At 43.1% G+C, this 26,042-nt stretch overlaps 1 protein-coding gene across 1 annotated transcript in view; it reads left to right on the forward strand.

Annotated features, from left to right (window-relative positions):
* The window catches only part of GRPR (gastrin releasing peptide receptor), a 314,572-nt gene that overhangs the window by 199,401 nt on the left and 89,129 nt on the right, over positions 1–26,042 (forward strand). Inside the window, exon 2 of the mRNA XM_040421782.1 lies at positions 7,182–7,533. Coding sequence (XP_040277716.1) covers positions 7,182–7,533 — 352 coding nt within the window. The remainder of the gene's footprint in view (positions 1–7,181; positions 7,534–26,042) is intronic.

Consider the following 26,042-nt stretch of genomic DNA (forward strand, 5'->3'; position numbering starts at 1 on the left):
CACAGAGTGGCCCAATGATATAGTGATGAGGTGGAAGCAGCATGAGGAGACCACAGAGTGGCAAGGTGACATAGTGTTGAGGTAGCAGCAACAGTAGCATGAAGAGGCCACAGAGTGGCCCAATGACATAGTGGTGAGGTAAAAGCAGCATGAGGATACCACAGAGTGGCCCAGTGACATAGTGATGAGGTGGCAGCAGCATGAGAAGCCACAGAGTGGCACAATGACAGTGTGGAGGTGGCAGCAGCAGCATCAGGAGGCCACGGAGTGGCCCAGTGACATAGTGTTGAGGTAGCAGCATCATAAGGAGGCCACAGAGTTTCCCAGTGACATAGTGTTGAGGTAGCAGCAGCATGAAAAGGCCACAGAGTGGCACAATGACAAATTGTGGAAGTGGCAGCAGCAGCATCATGAGGCCACAGAGTGGCCCAGTGACATAGTGTTGAGGTAGCAGCAGCATGAGGAGGTCAAAGAACGGCACAATGACAGAGTGTGGAGGTGGCAGCAGCAGAATGAGGAGGCCACAGAGTGGCAAGGTGACATAGTGTGGAGGTGGCAGCAGCAGCAGCATGAGAAGACCACAGGGTGACCCGGTGACAGAGTGGGGAGTTGGGTGGCAATAACAGTACATGCTGACGTGGCAGCATCAGAATGAAGGAACCGGTCTCTTTTGTCAAGATTTGGGTAAGGCAGCATTGATGATCTAATCTGATGTATTAGGCATTGGTGGGTGGAAATCCTGGCTGATCCATGCCTGATTTATCTTGACAAAGGTCAGTCTCTCCACATTTTGGGTGGACAGGCGAGTTCTCCTTGGGGTAACTATGGCCCCCGCCGCAGTAAACACCTGCTCTGATGCCACACTACTGGCCGGGAAGGACAGCTTTTCCAGGGCAAACTCGGCCAGTTGCGGCCACAAATCCAGTTTGGCTTCCCAGTAGTCTGACTACATAGGATGTCTCTTTAGTAGTTCAGTTGGTCTTCCCTCTCAGCGGGTGTAAAAAAAGGCCCCCATTTTGGACCGGTAGCGAGGCTCTAACATGGTGGAGAGCCAAAAGTCATCCCTCTGGCGAATGGTGACAATTCGGCTGTCACTACGCAAGCAAGTGAGCATGCATCGGGCCATTTGCGCAAGTGACTCGGAGGGACTCCCTGCCTCCATCTTCACTGCATACTGCCACAGTGTGCCTGGGTCATCTGCCTCATCTTCCTTATCTCCCTCTTGCTCCTCCTGCTGCTCCTCTCCTGTCACCGGTGTAGAAAAACCACCCATTTCTCTACATATTGCTTGTGCTCCAATGTCCTCCTCCTCTTCCAGTTCAGCCCCTACAGGGCTCATGTGGCCATGAGATGTAGGCGCCACATCTCTAGTCCCCTGACCAGCCAGATTTACCAGCATCTTTTCCAGGATATGAATCAGTGGAATGACATTGTTGATCGTGTAGTCCTGGCGACTGACAAATAACCTGGCCTCCTCAAGGGGCACAAGCAAAGGGCAGGTGTCACGCATGAGCTACCACTACCTAACATCGAAGTTACACAGGGGCGTACCTCTGTCCGCTTGCATCAACAAGAAATCGTTTATGGCCTTTGTCTGTTTGTATAGTCGGTCCAACATATGGATGGTGGCATATCAGCTTATGTTGGGGGACGCCGTTCTGCCTTAGCAGCTCAAGGAGGGTGTGCTTGGCGGTGTATGAGTGGCTGAAGTGCATGCCATTTTTAGGGGCCATAAAGGACATATATTGTCATTGACCATAGTTAAAGCTACCAACCAATTTTCCCAAAATAGGCTGTATCACAAACAAATTTCACCACTGTATGGCTAATCGATGCAATTACTCAGTCCCTACAGAAGAAAGTCTACATTCACAGACCAATTTTCCCAAAAAAGGCTGCATCACAAACAAATTTCACCACTGAATGGCTTATCGACGAATTGTTAGTCTCTATGAAAGATTCTCTACAATCATGCATGAATTTTCCCATAAAAGGCTATTCCACAAAAAAAATTCACCACTGAATGTCAATCTAAATTCACTGCAGAACGGCTAATGACACGTACTTATTTTTCCTATTAATACACCCCAACAGTGACTGTATAACAATGTCGGTTCACTGCAGACCGGATAATAAGATGTATTCTTTTTCCTATTAATACACCCCAATTTTTTTCATATAACAATCACAATTCACTGCAGAACGGCAGATATCTATCCTATTAATACAAACGGCTGTAGTATAATGGCTGTAAATGGCTGTAGTGCAATGGAACTTCACAGCTGAACGGCAAATAATATATTTTTTTGCCACTAATACACGCCACAAAGGGCTGTAATTTTCTCACTTCACCACACAATGGCTAATAAGCCCTTTTTCTTTTTCCCCACTAATACACGCCAAAAAAAGGCTTTAGTACATATAACTTCGACCCTGAACAGCAAATAACACTTTTTTTTCCCACTAATACACGGCAAAAAGGGCTGTAATTTTCCCACTTCACCACACAACGGCTAATAAGCCCTTTTTCCCTACTAATACAAACTAAAAAACGGCTTTAGAATATATAACTGCGGCCGTGAACAGAAAATAAAGTAGTTTTTTTTGCCACTAATACACGCCAAAAGGGCTTTCTTTTTTTCATTTCACCACACAACGGCTAATAAGCCCTTTTTCTTTTTCCCGAATACTAACGCCAAAAAAAGACTTTAGAACATATACTGTAACTGCGGCCGTGAACAGCAAATAAAGTTTTTTTTGCCACTAACATACACCAAAAAGGGCTTTAATCTTCTCACTTCACCACACAACAGCAAATAAGCCCTCCCCCCCACTAATACATGACAAAAAAGGCTTTAGAACATATATATATACTAGACATTAAGCCTGTTACAATAATGGGCGCTAGAAAAGTAGTGCATAAACATTAGTAGGAACAGTCTATATTAAATAGTCAGATAATTTAACCACATTGTATTTTTTATTTTTTTTGTCGAAAACATTTTCTAAAGAAATCAAAAGTAAATTAATTCTTTGTTTTTCTGCCTTTCTTTTTTTTATTTTTACTTGCTGACCTGACTGTTTCTACAGGAGAAGTTGCTTATGTAGGGTTTCATTGTCTGTGTATTTTGTCCTACTTAACATGTCCTTTTTTTTTGGGTGGCATGTTGTTAGTAAAAAGTCCAAGTAATATAAGCTTGTACTTTTATAATTTTATAATATTTTCTGTTACTGTAATACTGGCTTATATGTAGCTGTAATATGCGTCACTGGCACTGACTTTTGGCAGAGATTACGGGCACTGTGACTGGTGGTTTATATGACTGCCACTGACTGGTAGTGCAGAGACCACTGGCACTGTGACTGGTGACTGATAGGGCTAGCACTGACTGGTGGTGCTGAGACCACTGGCACTGTGACTGGTGGCTGATAGTGTTGAGCGCGAATATTCGAATAGCGAATATTAATCGCGAATATCGCAACTTCGATAATTTGCGAATATTACAAATATACTGCTATATATTTTTTATATCGAATATTCGTCATTTTTTCCATCTGAACATATGATTCCTCCCTGCTTAAAATGCTTGTGGTCAATGAGTCATTGGCCCACAAGCAAGAAGCAGGGAGGAATCATGACTTTAGATGTTGAAAAAAGACGAATATTCTAAAAAAACTAATATATAGCACTATAGCGAATATATTCGTTTTGACATTTTTAAGAATATTCGTCTTTTCTTTTCTCTCCAAACAGTACAGTTAAACCCCTTTGGCATACTCCTCCCCACAAGCATCCCCGTCACCATGGGAATGCCTGGTGGTTAGAATATACCATCGGATCTGAGTTAGATCGTGAAAACTCAAATCCGATGGTATATTCTAACATAGAGGCGTTCCCATGGTGATGGGGACGCTTGAAGTTAGAGTATATCAACAGGCGCATACATACTGGCCCCCTGCTGCCTGGCGGCACCTGACCTCTGACAGGGCACTGTGATCCACACAATTAACCCCTCAGATGCCGCACCTGAGGAGTTAATTGTGCGGATCACAGCACCCTGTCATAGGTCGGGTGCCGCCGGGCAGCAGTGCGCCCCCCCTCCCACTATTAAAATCATTCATGGGCAGTGTGCCCTCAAACCCCCCTCCCCTCACCAGTATTAATCATTGCTGGCAAGGCGTTCCCATGGTGATGGGGACGCTTGTGGGGAGGAGTATGCCAAAGGGGTTTAACTGTAATGTTTGGAGAGAAAAAAAAAGACAAATATTCTTAAAAATGTCAAAACAAATATATTCGCTATAGTGCTATATTCATTTTTTAGAATATTCGTCTTTTTTCAACATCTAAAGTCATGATTCCTCCCTGCTTCTTGCTTGTGGGCCAATGACTCATTGACCACAAGCATTTTGAGCAGGGAGGAATCATTTGTTCAGATAGAAAAAATGACGAATATTCTAGAAACTAATATATAGCAGTATATTCTGTAGTGCTATATACTCGTTTTTGACCAACACCTTTTTTTTGCATAAAAATTAGCATTATGCGATTTTTTTTTTATTACTGATTTTTTGCAATAAAACGAATATCTCGAATACAAATATTCGCGAATATATGACGAATATTCTACCATATATTTGCAAAATATCGCAAATTCGAATATTGCTCCTGCAGCTCATCACTAGTGGCTGATATGGTTGGCACTGACTGGTGGTGCCGAGACCACTGGCACTGTGACTGGTGGTTGATACAGCTAGCACTGACTGCTGTCACTGTGACTGTTGGCACTGACTGGTGGTGCTGAAACAGCGGGCACTGTGACTGGTGGCTGATAGAGCTGGCACTAACTAGTAGTGCTGAGACCACTGTCACTGTGACTGGTAGCTAATATGGCTGACACTGACTGGTGGTGCTGAGACTGCTGTCACTGTGACTGGTGGCTGATACGGCTGGCACTGACTGCTGGCACTGACTGGTGGCAATGACGGCTGGCTGGCAATAACTGCTGGCTGATATGGCTGGCACTGACTGGTGGTGCTGAGACCATTGGCACTGTGGCTGGTGGCTGATACAGCTGGTACTGACTGGTGGTGCTGAGACGGCGGGCACTGTGACTGGTGGCTGATAGAGCTGGCACTAACTGGTGGTGCTGAAACCACTGTCACTGTCACTGGTGACTAATATGGCTGACACTGACTGCTGGTGCTGAGACTGCTGTGACTGGTGGCTGATATGGCTGGCACTGACTGGTGGCAATGACTGCTGGCTGGCAATGACTGCTGGCTGATATGGCTGGCACTGACTGGTGGTGCTGAGACCACTGGCACTGTGACTGGTGGCTGATACAGCTGGCACTTACTGGTGGTGCTGAAACCACTGTCACTGTAACTGGTGACTAATATACTTGGCACTGACTGGTGGTGCTGAGACCACTGGCACTGTGACTGGTGGCTGATAGGAGTGGCACTGACTGCTGTCACTGTGACTGGTGACAATGACTGCTGGCTGGCACTGACTGCTGGTGCAGGCTAATTCTGTAATTTATGTCACTCAGTGCATGTAATGGCGGCGCTTATTATGCACAAAATGACTCTACTCCAACTGACACAGCACAACATAAGAGGCGGTTATTGGCCAGCGGTGCAGTTGTGGGGATGTTGTGATTGGACGGCTCAGTGCTGTGGGAGGTCCATACGGCGTGTGATGCGGCGTGTGTTAATTGGGCGGCACAATTGTGGGCGGTCCGAGTGGCGACTGATTGGACGGCCGCGCTGCATGTGTTGCGCCTTGTTTTCATTGACCGGTGGAGCGGTGCTTTGGGCGGCCCCTGCAGTGTGTGGAGTGTGCGGCGATTTGTCTGCGAGCGATTGGACGGCGCTGTGCTGTGGGCGGTCCGTACGGCATGTGGTGCGCCGTGTGTTAATTGGGCGGCACATTTGTGGGCGGTACATTTGTGGGCGGCAAGTTTGTGGGCGGTCCGGGCGGCGACTGATTGGACGGCCGCGCTGCTGTGGACTGTCCGGGCTGCATGTGTTGCGCCGTGTTTTCATTGGCCGGCGGCGCTGTGCTTTGGGCGGTCCCTGCAGTGTGTGGAGTGTGTACCGATTGTTCTGTGCACCACGCATGCGCACTTCACTAATCGGCACACACACACGGACACCAGCCCTGAGCACTCACACAGGGCTGTTATTAGTATTGATATATATATATAACTGTGATGAGCAGCAGTATAATGGCAATTTGGATCTGCAGTTAGTGCAGCAAGGTGTAATAAGATTGTTCCTATTACTCGTAAAAACACCTCTATTAAACCCTGTTCTGCTTCAATACTGTGGAATAATTCCTCCCTATACTTTCACTTCACTTCTAATGCTCTTTACCTGAACTTCTAATGAGCAAAATATAAGTTTTCAAGTTTTTCCTAGCACTGTCTCTAGCGCCTGCTAACATCTCTCCCTGCACTAAGTACACCGGAAAATGGCTGAATCCAAGATGGCTGAGGCTATTTATAGGGCTGTGACATCACAGGGCTGGCTGGCTGACTGCTGATTGACTGCATACATGGGATTGTGAGTGATCCATTGTTCCCAGAGTTCCTTGCTCCATGTCCTAACATGTGTAGCAGCCATTTTAGGAAAAAATGTGATTCGTTACCACGAAGCGTGAGAAAATTCGGATTCGGTGCGAATCGAACAATTCCTGAAATTCGGATCGAATTCCACTTTGTCAGCTTCTATTCGCTCTAGCCACGACCATTATGAATTCAGAACACCCATACAGTCTGATCTTTATTAGTTAAATATGTGGTTATACCCTTAGAATGGCCTCTCTGCTTGGGACCTTACATAGAGCCTAACAGACAAGAGAGGTTGACTGCAAGGCGTTATGGGCAAGCCAACCAGCCAGGGCCCTTTCGGAATCATGTGATCCTTCATCTTCATCTTCTCTGCCTTGTTTCCCTCATTAGTGTACAGAATTTGATTTGATGTAGAATAGCTGGGGTCATTTTCTGAACTGAATCACAAAAACTCTGGCTTCATATGGAGGTAGAATGTATAGAACTGATTAACTCAACTCTAGTTGTAAGCAAATATTTCTCAAGTAAACTATCAATTATCCATAAGAAAGTCCTTGATATGTCTCTTTAAATGTATTTATACGTCTCTTTATATTTTCATTCCAGGTACACAGCAATAGTAAAACCCATGGACATTCAAGCCAACAATGCATTGACCAAAATTTGTATCAAAGCTGCACTCATCTGGATATTATCTATGACCCTGGCCATCCCAGAAGCTGTTTTCTCAGACCTGCACCCCTTCTATGACAAAGAAACCAACAAAACATTTGTCAGCTGTGCCCCTTACCCACACTCTGATGGACTTCACCCAAGAATACACTCAATGACTTCTTTCTTGATATTCTATGTTATTCCCCTATCTATCATTTCGGTGTATTACTATTTTATTGCGAAGAATCTGATTCGGAGTGCATACAACATGCCAGTGGAAGGAAATGTACATGTTAGGAGACAGGTATGATTTTACGATTTCTAAGAATTGTGTGAACAGGAAGTAATTGATGATTTGTCCAATCATTTATCGTTTACTGGGATTAAAGTATAGGTCATCAATTTAAGATATTTGAAGGGGGGGGGTTTGACATATCAGCACCCATACATATCATCTGTTAGTGGTAGCCAAAGGTTCTTGGAAGTAAACTGTGTATGTAGCCAGAACCTTAAAGCTCCATACTTTGCATAGTGTCTGTTTTGGCTACTGTGGCCTGTGGCTAAGTTACCTATTTAAGTGCATAGGATCTTAGCTGCAGTACCTGAGGAAGACTACTACACAGCTGTGGTGTTCCAATTTTCTACACCACAGCTGTGTGCAGTCATGGTTGCTGCCTCTTTGTGCTGTTGTAGAGGCAGAATATCTCCTTCTATTGAGATAATTGGTATCTAAGGTGAACAGGTGTTTGAAGGTTCAGTATGATATGCTGAAATGCCATAGTACCATGTCAGACCTTTTGACCAGTGAGGCTTCAGGTGTTGAGTCATCCAACAATCTCTGAAATGGAAAGACCGCAATGCATCTTTGGCTGTGATTGACATTGCTCAGCTCTCCTCCAAGATATGGGGTTAGTAGTGAATGGGAACATATGTACCCACCTCACCAAGGACACTCCCAAGTATTATTCAAACAATCAATTCCTTTGGTGAAGTTTCAGGTCTTGACCTTAATTGGTCAAAAAACACTCTTATGCCTGTAGATAGTTTTGAACTCCCCAGTAAAGGGCTGAGTATGAGTATGTTGAAGATCTCTTACTCCCTCGACTATTTGGGTATGATCATTTCCCCCAAGATTGAAAACTTTTCACACCTTAATCTAAACCCTTTGATAAGCAAACTGAGGTCTAAAATTGCAATATGGCTTAGACTTCCTCTATCTAGAGCCGATAGAATATCCCTAGTTAAGATAGTGATTTTACTCCAGCTCCTATATATTCTCAGGAATTCCCCAATATTGATTGAGGATACATTTTTTTAACTAATTGAGGGAATTATTAATCATCTTCTTTGGGGAAGGAAGCGTGTAAGATTAAAATTGGAACATCTCTATAAGCCGATGGAAAAAGGAGGATTAGATCTTCCTTATTTCAATTGTTATTTTATATCCGCTCAGTTATGGCTATATTCCCAATGGAAGAAAAGCCCACTATGTAGGACATTGGTGAGTAGATCTGGTTATGATAACATGTTTACTTTATTGGAATCTGAGCAAATATCTAATGAGCGGCAGGATTATGGTGATATAAGGAAACTGTTCAGTAAGTCCTGGCGCACTATTAAAGGGCTTCTGTCACCCCACTAAAGTCATTTTTTTTTTTTGGGCTAGTTAAATTACTTATACTGCGATATATGAAAATATAATGGTCTTACTTACTTTGCTTCAGCAGTTTCTTATAAAAAAAAACTAACTTTTATCATATGTAAATTAGGTCTCTACCAGCAAGTAGGGCGTCTACTTGTTGGTAGCCGCCGCAAAAACGCCCCCTCGTCGTGTTGATTGACAGGGCCAGCCGCGATCTCCTCCTCCGGTCGGCCCTGTCAGCATTTCAAAAATCGCGCGCCTGTGTTCATTCGGCGCAGGCGCTCTGAGATGAGGAGGCTCGCCTCCTCAGAACTCCCTCAGTGCGCCTGCGCCGATGACGTCTTCTATTTCGGTGATGTCATTGGCGCAGGCGCACTGAGGGAGTTCTGAGGAGGCAAGCCTCCTCATCTCAGAGCGCCTGCGCCAAATGAACACAGGCGCGCGATTTTTGAAGTGCTGACAGGGCCAGCCGGAGGAGGAGATCGCGGCTGGCCCTGTCAATCAACACGACGAGGGGGCTTTTTTTGCGGCGGCTACCAGCAAGTAGACGCCCTACTTGCTGGTAGAGACCTAATTTAAATATTAAAAAAGTTTGTTTTTATAAGAAACTGCTGAAGCAAAGTAAGTAACACCATTATATTTTCATATATCGCAGTATAAGTAATTTAACTAGCCCAAAAAAAAAAAATGACTTTAGTGGGGTGACAGAAGCCCTTTAAAGCATGGCTGGGAATAAAGGGATCCCTATGTTGTACACCCCTTTGGCACAAATATCACTTACAGGTTTTGGATGAATTAGTAGGAGATCAGTATTGGCAAAAAATAATATTTTTTATGTTGCAAAGGTGGTGAAAAACGGAGATATACTTTCCTTGATTGAGCTACCACAAAGAGAGAATATATCTAATTTATCATGGTTTAGGTACTTTCAGCTTTGTTCGGCACTTTCTAGTCTTGTAGATAAATCTTTGTTTGTTAGATATAGACACTTCTACACCTTTAAATGAATTAATGGGGGATCTAGGTCACAAGGTTAGGATTGCTCAATTATCTAATATATAAAGCTGAGTGTATGTGTGTGTGTATGTCCGCTAAAAGAATCTGCACCGTTGCATTTACAATCATGAAATTTGGCACACAGATACATCAGGTGTCCGGGAAGGTTTTAGAACAGGTCTCAGCTCTCTAGGTTCCTGAGATATTCCCAAAAAATAAAGCTTGGTCACATGACCCTTATCAGCCAATAGAAGCTCTCAGATCCTTCATCCTCCACATACAGTTTTACTTCTGGTTTCCATAACAACCCAGCCATTTTTCTTCACTGCTATAGATAAACTTTAAAGGAAATCTGTCACCAGGATAATCGCTATTGAAGTAAAGCCATGTCCTAATAGCACTTAGTACCTTATTTCAAGATATGCCTTTGTTCCAGCAATAGATGTTTGTATCCTCTGAAAATCCAGTTTATTTGAAATGCAAATGAGACAGTAAGGTGCCCAGAGAGGCGTCACTCTTATAGGAAGGAGCCCAGACACCCCCCCTGCCACAATATCCACCCTCAAAAGACTTAAAACCCCGCCCCCAGGTCCCACTAAGCCACACCCCTGATCCAGTTAGACCACGACCCCTTTCACTCCTGAGCCGACACGGATTGAAAAAAATGAAGGTAAAAATCAACTTCTGTCAGCTGCAGGGGAGGGAGGGAGAGTGACTTTCTCCCTGCAGCTCACACTCAGACAGTACAGTGCTGCTGTCTTAGAGTGAGCTGTTCAAAAGGACACGCCCCTGATTAGGTTAGACCACGCCCCCTCGCACTCCTCAGCCGACAGATTGAAAAAAAATGAAGTTAAAAATCAACTTCTAGGTCCCGCTAAGCCACGCCCAGATCTGGTTAGGCCACACCCCATCCCACTCCTGAGCCGACACGGATTGAAAAAATGAAGGTAAAAATCAACTTCTGTCAGCTGCAGGGGTAAGAGGGATGGTGACTTTCTCCCTGCATCTCACACTCAGACAGTACAGTGCTGCTGTGTTAGAGTGAGCTGTTCAAAAGGACACCCCCCGATCCAGTAAAGGCCACTGTTAAGGGGGCAGGCCCCTGTGGAGGTCGCTGTCAAGGGGCTGGTATCCTCTGAAAGTCACTGTTAAAGGGGAAGGCTGCTGTAAAGGTCAAAGTTAAGGGGGTGAGCTGCTGTGGCGGTCCAATTTTAAGGGACGGGGCACTGTGGCGGGTTAGTGTTAAGGGGTGGGGGGCTGTAGATGTCACTGTTATAGTGGATACTGTCGATATCTTTTAATGACACACACAAACATTAAAGGGACACTGACAGGGCCAATAAGCATATTGAGGTATATATATGGCAGTACAGGTCTTATAATGGGTATTACAATCATCTAAGTATCCCCCCTGTCCACCTTATACATACAGTAAACTTAAGTTTTATAACCTGCTCCAATGGTCTTCAATCTGCCCAAGGGGCGGCGTTTCACCTCTCTTGCGCCCAGCCAGCCTCCCCCAACTGCCGCTTTGAAGCGCCGCCCAGCTCATGAATATTCAGTTTGCTGGGCGGCTTCTGCGGTCCCCGCTCTGAAGCGCTGCGCTTAACAGTGCCCGGCGCATGCGCCGGATCTTGTGAAGTCCGGTACAGTAAGCGCCGCCCAGCTCATCAATATTCACTTCGCTGGGCGGCGCTTACTGTCCCCGACTTCACAAGATCCAGCGCATGCGCAGGGCACTGTTAAGCAGAAGCCGCCCAGCAAACTGAATATTCATGAGCTGGGTGGCACTTCAAAGCGGCAGTTGGGGGAGGCTGGCTGGGCACAAGAGAGGTGAAACGCCGCCCCTTGGGCAGATTGAAGACCGTTGGAGCAGGTTATAAAACTTAAGTTTACTGTATGTATAAGGTGGACAGGGGGGATACTTAGATGATTGTAATACCCATTATAAGACCTGTACTGCCATATATATACCTCAATATGCTTATTGGCCCTGTCAGTGTCCCTTTAAATGAAATAGATTAAATATACCCGAGCGAAGCCGGGTCTTTCTGCTAGTATAGATTATTAGTTAAAGCATTATTTAACAATATAAATTCTCCCAGTCAAAAAGCTTGGAGAACTGAATGTCCAACGATACAAGTAGATGACTGGGAAACTATATTGTCTAATTTAAGATTAGTGTCTGGCAATTTTAACCACGTTTTGGTTCAATTTAATAGTTTACATAGAATATATGTCACACCATTATGGCTTAACAGATGTGGTTTGAGAAATATATCTAATTGTCCACGGTGGGATTCACCTGTGGCAGATTTTTTGCACATGTTTTGGTTTTGTATCGAATTAAAAGAGTATTGGGTGGCGATTGACACGTTTATTACTGAAAAACTGAAAGTAGTGATCCCTTTTAAGGCTGAATGTTGGATATTGGGTGATCTCTCTAAAGTAAACTGCTATAAAGATAAAAAGATTCTTCTGTTAAAAGTTTTGTTCTTGGCAAGACTCCTGATCAAACGGTCTGGTTTTCAAGGAATATACCAAATCCAACTACATGGTTAAACTTGATGGATAAGATCAAGAGATATGATAAGGTTCCTAATAAACAGAGAAATATAGAGGATAAATGGACTAGGAAATGGGGTGTTTGGAATTTTTAGTCCTCCTCGTCTTGACTCCTCCTTAGAGAGACGCATTGCAAAGGGGAAGGTGGGTTGGGAGGGTATTATGGGTAGGGGTAAAAAAGAAAGAAAAGTAATAATGATGTTGAAGATGTACAGTACAGACCAAAAGTTTGGACACACCTTCTCATTCAAAGAGTTTTCTTTATTTTCATGACTATGAAAATTGTAGATTCACACTGAAGGCATCAAAAACTATGAATTAACACATGTGGAATTATATACATAACAAACAAGTATGAAACAACTGAAAATATGTCATATTCTAGGTTCTTCAAAGTAGCCACCTTTTGCTTTGATTACTGCTTTACACACTCTTGGCATTCTCTTGATGAGCTTCAAGAGGTAGTCCCCTGAAATGGTTTTCACTTCACAGGTGTGGCCTGTCAGGTTTAATAAGTGGGATTTCTTGCCTTATAAATGGGGTTGGGACCATCAGTGGCGTTGAGGAGAAGTCAGGTGAATACACAGCTGATAGTCCTACTGAATAGACTGTTAGAATTTGTATTATGGCAAGAAAAAAGCAGCTAAGTAAAGAAAAACGAGTGGCCATCATTACTTTAAGAAATGAAGGTCAGTCAGTCAGCCGAAAAATTGGGAAAACTTTGAAAGTAAGGGCTATTTGACCATGAAGGAGAGTGATGGGGTGCTGCGCCAGATGACCTGGCCTCCACAGTCACCGGACCTGAACCCAATCGAGATGGTTTGGGGTGAGCTGGACCGCAGAGTGAAGGCAAAAGGGCCAACAAGTGCTAAGCATCTCTGGGAACTCCTTCAAGACTGTTGAAAGACCATTTCAGGGGACTACCTCTTGAAGCTCATCAAGAGAATGCCAAGAGTGTGCAAAGCAGTAATCAAAGTAAAAGTTGGCTACTTTGAAGAACCTAGACAATGACATATTTTCAGTTGTTTCACACTTGTTTGTTATGTATATAATTCCACATGTGTTAATTCATAGTTTTGATGCCTTCATAGTCATGAAAAGAAAGAAAACTCTTTGAATGAGAAGGTGTGTCCAAACTTTTGGTCTGTACTGTATGAGAATAATTGTTTGATTTTCAATAAGAAAATAAAATTTAAAAAAAGGACAGAAGAGAAAAGTTAATCATGACTGAAGAGGCTTTCTTTTCATTTCAGCAATTGTGGAGGTCTCTGCACTTGGACTTCCATTAATAAAAATGACTGACATGTCATTATTAAAGGACACCTTAGATTTTAAGTGCACAAGAATGCGTGTCCCATCAGATTCTCCAGTGGACCCAGGCCTAGCCATAGTAACAAAGCCCCGAGGTCTAGTACCAGCAGATTTATCATTGATTGAGTTATTTTTGTGTCTGGGAGTTTTATACTGATGACCTTTCCTCTGGATAGGTCATCAGTATCTGATTGGTGTGGGTCCGACACCCGAGACCACTGCTGATCAGCTGTTTGAGATGGCACTGGCGCTCGCAGTAGCACTGCGCCCTTCTCTCTGCAAACTAAACATAGCACATTACATTGTATAGCGGATAAGCTTGGTATCGCAGCTAATCCACATTCACTTCATTGATCTGCTTCTATGCCATGTGTCCGATGAACATGTCATCACTTGGCCTAGGGAAAGCTGCAAGAAAGCCGCAGCGCTATAGTGCCACTGCCTTCTCAAACACCTGATCGTGGGGGTCCTGGGTGTCGGACCCCCACCAGATACTAATGATCTCTTCAGAGAATGGGTCATAAGTAAAAAAAAAAATATATCAGAAAACTCTTTTAAGCAAGCATTTATATTAAAGGGGTCCTCGGGGCTTTTAATATTGCTGACCTATCCTCAGGATAGGTCATCAATATCAGATTGTTGAAGGTCCGACACCTGGCACCCCTGCCGATCAGCTGTATGAGGAGACGGTGCACACAGTGTCTCTCTTCTTGCTCGCTGCTGCTTTGCCATAGACATAGCAGAAATACATATAGTGGGCCAAGGGCACTCAAATCTGAGATTAGTCCTTACCTTCTCAACTGAAGCACATCTACCTGGATAATTATTTGCAGTTGATCGAAAACCAGATAAAACAAAAGTGACAACCTGTAAAGGCTACTTTCACACTGGCGTTTTGGTTTCCATTTGTGAGATCCGTTCAGGGCTCTCACAAGCGGTCCAAAATGGATCAGTTTTGCCATTAATGCATTCAGAATGGATAAGGATCCGCTCAGAATGCATCAGTTTGCCTCCGTTCCGCCTCCATTCCGCTTTGGAAGCGGACACCAAAACGCTACTTGCAGTGTTTTGGTGTCCGTCTGACAAAACCGAGCCAAACGGATCCGTCCTGGCACACAATGTAAGTCAATGGGGACGGATTTGTTTTCACTGACACAATATGGCACAATAGAAAACGGATCCGTCCCCCATTGACTTTTAATGGTGTTCAAGGCGTTTTGGCTATGTTAAAGATAATACAAACGGATCCGTTCTGAACGGATGCATGCGGTTGTATTATCTGAACGGATGTGTTTGCGCAGATCCATGACAGATTCGCACCAAACGCGAGTGTGAAAGTAGCCTTAAATAGATTGTCTTATCTCAGACCCTCTGGCAAACAGCATATGAATGACTGTCCTTGTAATACATGAATAGAATAGAACATTCAGTATTTCACTGCCTATATTACCTAGTGCCAGACTCCCCATGCACATAGAATGATCTGAAGTGGTCTCTATAGTAGTAATCTAGAGAGAAAAATATCCAGTGCTTCAATGGAAAGTCCATAAAACAATTGATCCAAGCCATACAACAGCTTACGTGTTTCAGCACATGCACAGAATGGGTCAGAGCGGGAGCCTCTGTTTACTATCAGATCTTTGCTTTGACTCACCGAGAAGTTTTTAAAAACTCCCCTTTTTTTTACTCTACCATTTTCTCTCAAAGCAGTAAATCAGCCTTTAATGATAATTGCTAGGGAAACGTGCCATGTAGGGCTGTGAAAATTAGATTGCATTCCCTATATAAGCAGAATTTTTAAAAGCTTTAAAAAAGATCTGAATTCAAGGTTTCATTTATTGCCATGTTTTTAATTTTGCCTGTAAGTGCTTAGTACAGTAAGTTTCCAAAGGGACATTGTCAGAATCCATTAACACATTTTGTTCCTCTACGTCGCCGACACCATTTTTATGCTGATATGCGGATAGCACATTTGGGTAATAACATTTGTCTTTGCTAGACTGCTTTCTGAAAATACATCTTCCTAATTATTCTGTTTGTTTTCTTTCATGGGTACTCGGTTTCAAAGTGAAGTCATAATATTCATTTTTCTATTGAATGTCAATCATCCTCAGACTCACAGCCCTTTGCTGCTACCTGCTGTTCATCTTGATTAGGAAAAAGCAAATGATATCACTGAATCACAACTTATCTAGGGCAAAGGATAACTTTGAGCTGTATAACCAACTGTATAACCGGTTTCAAGCCCGATAGTCATCCTATTATTGACAGATTGCTGGGTGGGACTGGGGAAGACCCGGCGGTCATGGTACGCATTGGAACCAATGACAAAGTCAGGGGGAGATGGAAGGTCCTTAAAAATGATTTTAGGCAACTAGGAGAGAAGCTCAAGTCCAGGACCTCCAAGGTAGTGTTTTCAGAAATACTACCAGTGCCACGAGCGTCACCAGAGAGACAACGGGAGCTTAGGGAGTTAAATATTCTGTCTCAGAAGCTGGTTCAGAAAGGAAGGGAAAGTGAGGAAAGTAGGGAGAAGACTGGGCAGAACTATACACCGATGAAAAATAGAGCTGCTGGTAACAAGAACCTGTTATATACAAACATCAACCCAGGTAACCAAAAAATCATGGATATTCACTTTACAGGTAAAAATAATTAAAAATGTATATTCGAAAAAATGCCAGAAGTCTAGCTAAAAAAATGGAACTGAAGGCTATGCTACTAGAAGAACACATAGATGTAGTTGGTGTGGCTGAGACATGGTTGGACTCTTCGCATGACTGGGCTGTAAATATTGAGGGTTTTACACTGTTTAGGAAAGACAGGGTCAATAGAAAAGGTGATGGCATGTGCCTGTATGTGAGGAGTGATCTGAAGACAAGGGTGAAATAGGCAATTGTGGGTGCAGATGGTGAGGATGTGGAAACCTTATGGGTGGAAGTTAAAAGGGATATAAACACTGAAAAAATAATACTTGGTTAAATCTATAGACCCCCGAACATCACAGAGGAGATAGAAGCTCAACTGTATAACCAAATAGAGCGGGCTGCACAGGCGGTTACAGTGGTCATAATGGGAGATTTTAACTTCCCAGACATTGATTAGGGTCATGGTTATGCCTCAATTGCAAAGGGGAGAAAGTTCCTCAGCTTCAGGTAACAAGTATAAAAGGCTAAAATTAACCCCCCCCCCCCTCATTGCTTACAGGTACTGTAAAAAGGGCAATAAATGACAAAAAAGGGCATTAAAAAAATACAAATCCTGGGGGTCAGATGTAGCCTTTGAAGTTTACAAAGGGCTTAACAAAATCTATAAAAAGGAGATAAAATTTGCAAAAATACAAAACGAACAGCAGATGGCAAAAGAGAGCAAAACAAATTCCCAATAATTCTTTAAATATATAAATGTTAAAAAACCAAGGTCTGAGCAGGTAGGTCTCCTAAATAATGGTAAAGGGGGGGGGGGGGGGCTAGTCACTGAAGATAAGAAAAAGGCAGAGTTACTAAATGTTTTTTTTTTATTTATTTTTAGAGAAAGGAGCTGTGGTGCTGGGGCTGTTAGCACATCCAGTAATATACTCAATTGGCTAACTGTAGATATGGTCCAAGCTAAGTTAAATCAGGTAAATGTGAACAAGTCTCTGGGTCCAGATGGATTACACCCAAGAGTTCTTAAAGAGCTCAGTGCAATCATTGATGTGCCCCTGTTTATAATTTTTAAAGATTCTCTAGGAACAGGTACAGTGCCAAGTGATTGGCGTAAGGAAATGTGGTGTCCATATTCAAAAAAAGATCTAGGTCCTCCACAGTTAATTATAGACCTAAAGGCTTGGAAAGTATTGTCCAGAGAGTTGTGGTCAATAATTCCTATTCAAAATGGTCCCGGGTTATAAGTGGTGTACCCCAAGGTTCAGTGATGGGCCCTCTATTATTTAATTTATTTATTAATGATATTGAGGAGGGGATTAATAGCACCATATCTATTTTTGCAGATGACACTAAGCTATGTAGTACTGTACAGTCTATGGAAGATCTCCATAAAATACAAGCTGACTTGAACACTCTGAGTAATTGGGAATCAACTTGGCAAATGAAGTTCAATGTGGATAAATGTAAAGTTATGCATCTTGGTAGTAATAATCTCCGTGCATCATATGTCCTAGGGGATTTAACACTGGGAGAGTCACTTATAGAGAAGGATTTAGGTGCCCTTGCAGATGGTAGATTAAATAACAGCATACAATGTCAATCAGCTGCTTCTAAGGCTACCAGGATATTGTCATGCATTAAACGAGGCATGGACTTACGGGGCAGGGGTGTGATATTACCACTTTACAAAGCGTTGGTGCGGCCTCATCTGGAATATGCAGCTCAGTTTTGGGCACAAGTCCATAGAAAGAATGCTCTGCAGCTGGAAAACGTACAGAGGAGAGCGACCAAACTGATATGGGGGATAGTGATTAAAAGAATTACATTTATTTAGTCTTGAGAAGAGACGTCTAAGGGGGGACATGATTAACCGATACAAATATATAAGTGGACCATACAAAAAATACGGTGAAAAACTGTTCCATGTCAAATGCCCTCAAAATTGCCTCCGGAGAAGATAAAATTCAGTCTCCAGAAGCGTCACAACTTCTTTACTGTAAGAACTGCGAATCTGTGGAATAGACTTCCTCAGGACGTGGTCACAGCAGTACCAGTGGACAGTTTTAAAAAGGGTTTAGATGAATTCTTAGAAGTAAATGACATTAATGCTTATGAAAATGTGTAGAAATCTGAGTTTCACTTCCTTCTGGGATTCGCGTCCCCAACATCCCTTGGTTGAACTTGATGGACTTATGTCTTTTTTCAACTGTATGAACTATGTAACTATGTAATTAGGAAAGTACTTTACTTACAAACCTACCACGTACTTATTTGATAATGGTGCAGATGTCAAGGCACTTATGAGAAAGCCAAGATGCATTTACTTGTAAGAATCATTCTTACAAATGAATGTGCTGTTACAAATACAGTGCTGTTAGTGAGAAACATTTTCTGTGTAAATCCTTCCCACAAGTTCAGAACAAAGTGTCCTCTTAATAGAACCAAATCCCACTCATAAACTGTTCCAGAACAGTTTTCTCTCGTGGACAGTGCCATAACAGTGCTCCCCATGAGCAGTGACATGACAGTGCTCCCATGAGCACTGCCATAACAGTGGTCCCCATGAGCAGTGACAGAACAGTGCTTCCCATGAGCAGTGACAGAACAGTGCACCCCATGAGCAGTGACAGAACAGTGCTTCCCATGAGCAGTGACAGAACAGTGCTCCCCATAAGCAATGACAGAACAGTGCTCACCTATGAGATGAGCTCTGCCAGAAAAAGGCCCCTCTATGAACAGTTCCCGAGCAGTGGCCTCTCATGAACAGTGCCAGATCAGTGCTTCCCCATGAACAGTGCAAGAACAGAGTTCGCCTATGAACAATGTCAGAACAGTAGTATACCATGAGCAGTGCCACCCTATGAATAGTGCTCTCCCCTCCCCATGAACAGTGCCAGAAAAGTGCTCTCCCAGGAACAATGTCTGAGCAATGCTCTCTCCCATTAAGTGACAGAACAGTGCTCTCCCATTAACAGAGCCAGTGCAGTGCTCTCCAGTGGACACTGCCAGAACAATGATCCTCCATGAACACTGCTAGATTAGTACCCATCTATGAACAGTGTCAGAACAGTGCTTCTCAATGAATGGTACCCCATTAAACAGCACTATTAGCATGTCACTTATAAACTGTACCTGAAGACTGTGCCCATAAATTGTCAGCAAAGAAATAGATTGGCTCTACAGTAGGTTATAGTGTATCTGGGAGCGCGGGTGAAATTGTATACAGATTGGCTCTACAGTCGTGGCCAAAAGTTTTGAGAATTAGATAAATATTGGAAATTGGAAAAGTTGCTGCTTAAGTTTTTATAATAGCAATTTGCATATACTCCAGAATGTTATGAAGAGTGATCATATGAATTGCATAGTCCTTCTTTGCCATGAAAATTAACTTAATCCCAAAAAAAACTTTCCACTGCATTTCATTGCTGTCATTAAAGGACCTGCTGAGATCATTTCAGTAATCATCTTGTTAACTCAGGTGAGAATGTTGACGAGCACAAGGATGGAGATCATTATGTCAGGCTGATTGGGTTAAAATGGCAGACTTGACATGTTAAAAGGAGGGTGATGCTTGAAATCATTGTTCTTCCATTGTTAACCATGGTGACCTGCAAATAAACGCGTGCAGCCATCATTGCGTTGCATAAAAATGGCTTCACAGGCAAGGATATTGTGGCTACTAAGATTGCACCTCAATCAACAATTTATAGGATCATCAAGAACTTCAAGGAAAGAGGTTCAATTCTTGTTAAGAAGGCTTCAGGGCGTCCAAGAAAGTCTAGCAAGTGCCAGGATCGTCTCCTAAAGAGGATTCAGCTGCGGGATCGGAGTGCCACCAGTGCAGAGCTTGCTCAGGAATGGCAGCAGGCAGGTGTGAGCGCATCTGCACGCACAGTGAGGGGAAGACTTTTGGAAGATGGCCTGGTGTCAAGAACGGCAGCAAAGAAGCCACTTCTCTCCAAAAAAAGCATCAGGGACAGATTGATCTTCTGCAGAAAGTATGGTGAATGGACTGCTGAGGACTGGGGCAAAGTCATATTCTCCGATGAAGCCTCTTTCCGATTGTTTGGGGCATCTGGAAAAAGGCTTGTCCGGAGAAGAAAAGGTGAGCGCTACCATCAGTCATGTGTCATGCCAACAGTAAAGCATCCTGAGACCATTCATGTGTGGGGTTGCTTCTCATCCAAGGGAGTGGGCTCACTCACAATTTTGCCCAAAAACACAGCCATGAATAAAGAATGGTACCAAAACAAGAACAATGCATTTTCCAGCACGATGGAGCACCGTGCCATAAGGCAAAAGTGATAACTAAGTGGCTCGGGGACCAAAACGTTGACATTTTGGGTCCATGGCCTGGAAACTCCCCAGATCTTAATCCCATTGAGAACTTGTGGTCAATCCTCAAGAGGCAGGTGGACAAACAAAAACCCACTAATTCTGACAAACTCCAAGAAGTGATTATGAAAGAATGGGTTGCTATCAGTCAGGAATTGGCCCAGAAGTTGATTGAGAGCATGCCCAGTCGAATTGCAGAGGTCCTGAAAAAGAAGGGCCAACACTGCAAATACTGACTCTTTGCATAAATGTCATGTAATTGTCGATAAAAGCCTTTGAAACGTATGAAGTGCGTGTAATTATATTTCACTACATCACAGAAACAACTGAAACAAAGATCTAAAAGCAGTTTAGCAGCAAACTTTGTGAAAACTAATATTTGTGTCATTCTCAAAACTTTTGGCCACGACTGTACACATTTAGATAAGGCAGCCCTCATCATCTTTTGTAGTCAATTAATTGTTCACCACAGTCACACATACACACCCACATATATACAAACATATGCACACGCTCAAATGCCTGTAGCAGCTGCTCCTATGTTTCCCCCTACTTTCCTGCCAAACCACAGTAGGCCAAAAGGAGCAAACACACTTCAGCAGCAGGACTGTAGGGATGAGCACAGAGCAAAGATGATGAAAAGATTGCACTAGAAAGAAGGGGCTTCAGTGAGGAAGGGGAAGGGGTGTCATGTTAAAAACAATGATTGTTCAGGCAACAGTTGGCTATACATTTGAAACATCATATAAGTCAGTGGAGAGTTATTAAAAAGTTATCCAGAAAATTAGACTTGGTTGGAGGAAAGATTGATTGTATTAAGGGAGTAATGTGGCTTTTGACTGATGACACTGTAACAGATATTATCACAAGATGCTATTGTCCATATGATATGAAGGCATCAAGTTTGTTGGGATAAGGTCATTGTGGTAGGCACTGAAGCTGGCTGTGTTATGATGATGCTCTGGCTATTACTGTTATTAAGGGAATATTAGTTAATCTTTGGGAGCTCAGTGACAGTATTATTTGTAACTGATGGTTCCATCTATCAGCCTGATTCATAAGGATGGGTTTATATGTATCCATTTGACTCTACAAGATCTACTCACTTCTATACTCTTGCCACAACAGGGCTCATCTTCTAAGCAGTGGTCGTAGATTCAAGGTTGAAGATAATAAAGAGCGGCACTCACCACGTTGAAGATCAACGCTTTATTTTCATCTTTAAAATGCAGTCGCAGATGTGACTCACATGCACAGCTTGGCAATTGGCGTTTTGTGCATACTGATCTTCGTCATGCCTCCGACGTCATGATGCTGGCGATTACACCAATATATGGCCCTCCTGCCGCCATCACCATGGTTACAATACACAACTTAAATGCAAGTTAAATGAACACAGCTAAATCGTTCTTATCATTTAGGCCCAGTGGTCCCATCACATTCGTTTTTATTGTCCATTTAGCCTCCCTCTGTAACAATAGGCAATGTCTATCGCCACCCTTTGTAGGCATGTGTACTACTACAATACCTGCATAGGTCAAAATATCACTGTTTCCCACATGTTCTATCAATTCTGGTCTCTATTGACCTCTTATGTTCTTTGAACCTTACATATAGGCACCTTATGGTTTTCCCTATATAGAACCTACCACATGGGCACCGTACAAAATAAACCATGTATTGTTTTACATGAGATAAACTGCTTTACTATAGGCTGAATCCCTGCTATACTCAAATAATTGGCGGATCATTTACTATCCAGAAATACGCCTATAAGGGTCGGTTCACATCAGTGTTATGTATTTCGTTATGGCTTTAACGGAAAATAACGGAATCCATAAGACAAAAGTCAAAACAGAAGCCTTTAAGAGGCATTCTGTTTTGATCTTTCATAATACAAGTCTATAGGCAGCATAACGGATCCATTATGCAGGAGTCCAGTCCTGCATAAAGTAAACCAGGACGGATCCGTTTTGCTGCCCATAGACTTGTATTATGACGGAATGCAAAACAGAAGCCTTTAACCCCTTAAGAAATGGGCTCATTTTCACCTTCAGGACCAGGCCATTTTTTGCAAATCTGACCAGTGTCACTTTATGTGGTGATAACTTTAAAACGCTTTAATTTATCCAGGCCATTCTGAGATTGTTTTTTCGTCACATATTGTATTTCATGACACTGGTAAAATGGAGTCACAAAAAAGCATTTTTATTTATAAAAAAATAAAAAAATTGCCAAAAATTTAGAAAAATTAGCAAATTTCCAAGTTTCAATTTCTCTATTTCTATAATACATATTCATACTTACAAAAATAGTTATTACTTTACATTTCCCATATGTCTACTTCATGTTAGGATTATTTTGGGAATGACATTTTATTTTTAGGGGACGCTACAAGGCTTAGAAGTTTAGAAGTAAAACTTGAAATTTCTCAGAAATTTTCAAAAACCTACTTTATAAGGACCAGTTCAGGTCTGAAGTCACTTTGTGAAGCTTACATAATAGAAACCACCCAAAAATGACCCCATTCTAGAAACTACACCCCTCAAGGTATTCAAAACTGATTTTACAAATGTCGTTAACCCTTTAGGTGTTCCACAAGAATTAATGGAAAATAGAGATACAATTTAAAAATTTCACTTTTTTGGCAGATTTTCCATTTTAATATTTTTTTTCCAGTTACAAAGCAAGGGTTAACAGCCAAATAAAACTCAATATTTATGGCCCTGATTCTGTAGTTTACAGAAACACCCCATATGTGGTCGTAAACTGCTGTACGGGCACACGGCAGGGCGCAGAAGGAAAGGAATGCCATACGGTTTTTGGAAGGCAGATTTTGCTGGACTGTTTTTATTGACACCATGTCCCATTTGAAGCCCCCCTGATGCACCCCTAGAGTAGAAACTCCAAAAATGTGACCCCATTTTAGAAACTATGGGATAGGGTGGAAGTTTTCTTGGTACTAGTTTAGGGTACATATGATTTTTCGTTGCTCTATATTAAACTTTTTGTGAGGCAAGGTAACAAGAAATAGCTGTTTTGGCACAGTTTTAATTTTTTATTTACAACATTTATCTGACAGGTTAGATCATGTGATATTTTTATAGAGCCGGTCGATACGGACGCGGCGATACCTAATATGTATTCAATTTTTTTTATTTATGTAAGTTTTACACAATGATTTCATTTTTAAAACAAAAAAAAATGGTGTTTTAGTGTCTCCATATTCTGAGCCATAGTTTTTTTTCTATTTTGGGCGATTGTCTTAGGTAGGGGCTCATTTTTTGCGGGATGAGGTGACGGTTAGATTGGTACTATTTTGGTGGGTGTACGCCTTTTTGATCACTTGCTGTTGTACTTTTTCTGGGCTCTAACAAAACAGGTATAATCCTACCTCACTTGTAGCACCCGTTCACACACGGTACCAACATGCAGCTTTTCCAGCCGATACTCCAGCACATCCAGGCTGTAACAAAGTCCAGCATGTTTGGGGGATTGTGGCCCAGAAGTCTGCCTGACTGGCCTAGCGACCATCGATTCCTAGACCTCTCTGAGTCCCCCAAAGTTCAGGCTAACACCTAGCCCCGTGGCCCCTCAGCTAGCCTGGCTTAGATCAACCTTCCAGAGCTTCCAGCAGGTCTCTGTTACACCAAGACTCTCTCTCTTGACTGACAGTCAGGGCTGGGCTCTTATCCCAGACTGATTGTGGCACCTGGTACTGCCTCAGAATTGATGACTGACGGGGAAGACATGGAAACTCCTGCCATGAATCTCCCCTGGCAGCCTTGAGGCCCGTCACTACCTCACAATGGATATAGGAGTATAGTCTCTCAGCCATCTTCCTCGATAACAACCCATTTTCCGTATATTTCCACAATAGAGGTCTCAAATGTCTTTGATATTTGGGGGTGGGGTTAGTGGCTAAAACTGTGTATACAGTAGAGATGAGCGAATCTGTTCACAGATTCATAGAGGCACCGAATCGAATCCGAATCTTTTCTGGTTTGATTCCGACAAAACTTGTAAATCGGTGCCCAGCGCATAAGCAATCAATAGTGTTCTGTCACCACCAGGCAGGAGGTAATTGCAGCCAGTTGCGGCCAAACAATAACCACAATTTAAAAAAATATTCTCTGACTAGCTAAATAGCGTGCTGACAGTTTAATCCCAAGGAGACAACAAATACTACTAACAGTGGGCTGGGAACTCCTTGCAAAAATGAATAAAACGTAACTTTTAACCACCTCCGGACCGCCTAACGCAGGATCGCGTTCCGGAGGTGGCAGCGCTGCGCACAGTCACGCATATATGCGTCATCTCGCGAGACGCGAGACTTCCTGTGAACGCGCGCACACAGGCGCGCGCGCTCACAGGAACGGAAGGTAAGAGAGTTGATCTCCAGCCTGCCAGCGGCGATCGTTCGCTGGCAGGCTGGAGATGTGTTTTTTTTAACCCCTAACAGGTATATTAGACGCTGTTTTGATAACAGCGTCTAATATACCTGCTACCTGGTCCTCTGGTGGTCCCCTTTGTTTGGATCGACCACCAGAGGACACAGGTAGCTCAGTAAAGTCCCACCAAGCACCACTACACTACACTACACCCCCCCCCCGTCACTTATTAACCCCTTATTAGCCCCTGATCACCCCTGATCACCCCATATAGACTCCCTGATCACCCCCCTGTCATTGATCACCCCCCTGTCATTGATCAACCCCCTGTAAAGCTCCATTCAGACGTCCGCATGATTTTTACGGATCCACTGATAGATGGATCGGATCCGCAAAACGCATCCGGACGTCTGAATGAAGCCTTACAGGGGCGTGATCAATGACTGTGGTGATCACCCCATATAGACTCCCTGATCACCCCCCTGTCATTGATTACCCCCCTCTCATTGATCACCCCCCTGTAAAGCTCCATTCAGACATCCGCATGATTTTTACGGATCCACTGATAGATGGATCGGATCCGCAAAACGCATCCGGACGTCTGAATGAAGCCTTACAGGGGCATGATCAATGACTGTGGTGATCACCCCATATAGACTCCCTGATCACCCCCCTGTAAAGCTCCATTCAGATGTCCGCATGATTTTTACGGATGCACTGATAGATGGATCGGATCCGCAAAACGCATCCGGACGTCTGAATGAAGCCTTACAGGGGCATGATCAATGACTGTGGTGATCACCCCATATAGACTCCCTGATCAACCCCCTGTCATTGATTACCCCCCTGTCATTGATCACCCCCCTGTAAAGCTCCATTCAGATGTCCGCATGATTTTTACGGATGCACTGATAAATGGATCGGA

Source organism: Bufo bufo, chromosome 3 (genome assembly GCF_905171765.1).
Source record: "Bufo bufo chromosome 3, aBufBuf1.1, whole genome shotgun sequence".
Classification (NCBI taxonomy): domain Eukaryota; kingdom Metazoa; phylum Chordata; class Amphibia; order Anura; family Bufonidae; genus Bufo; species Bufo bufo.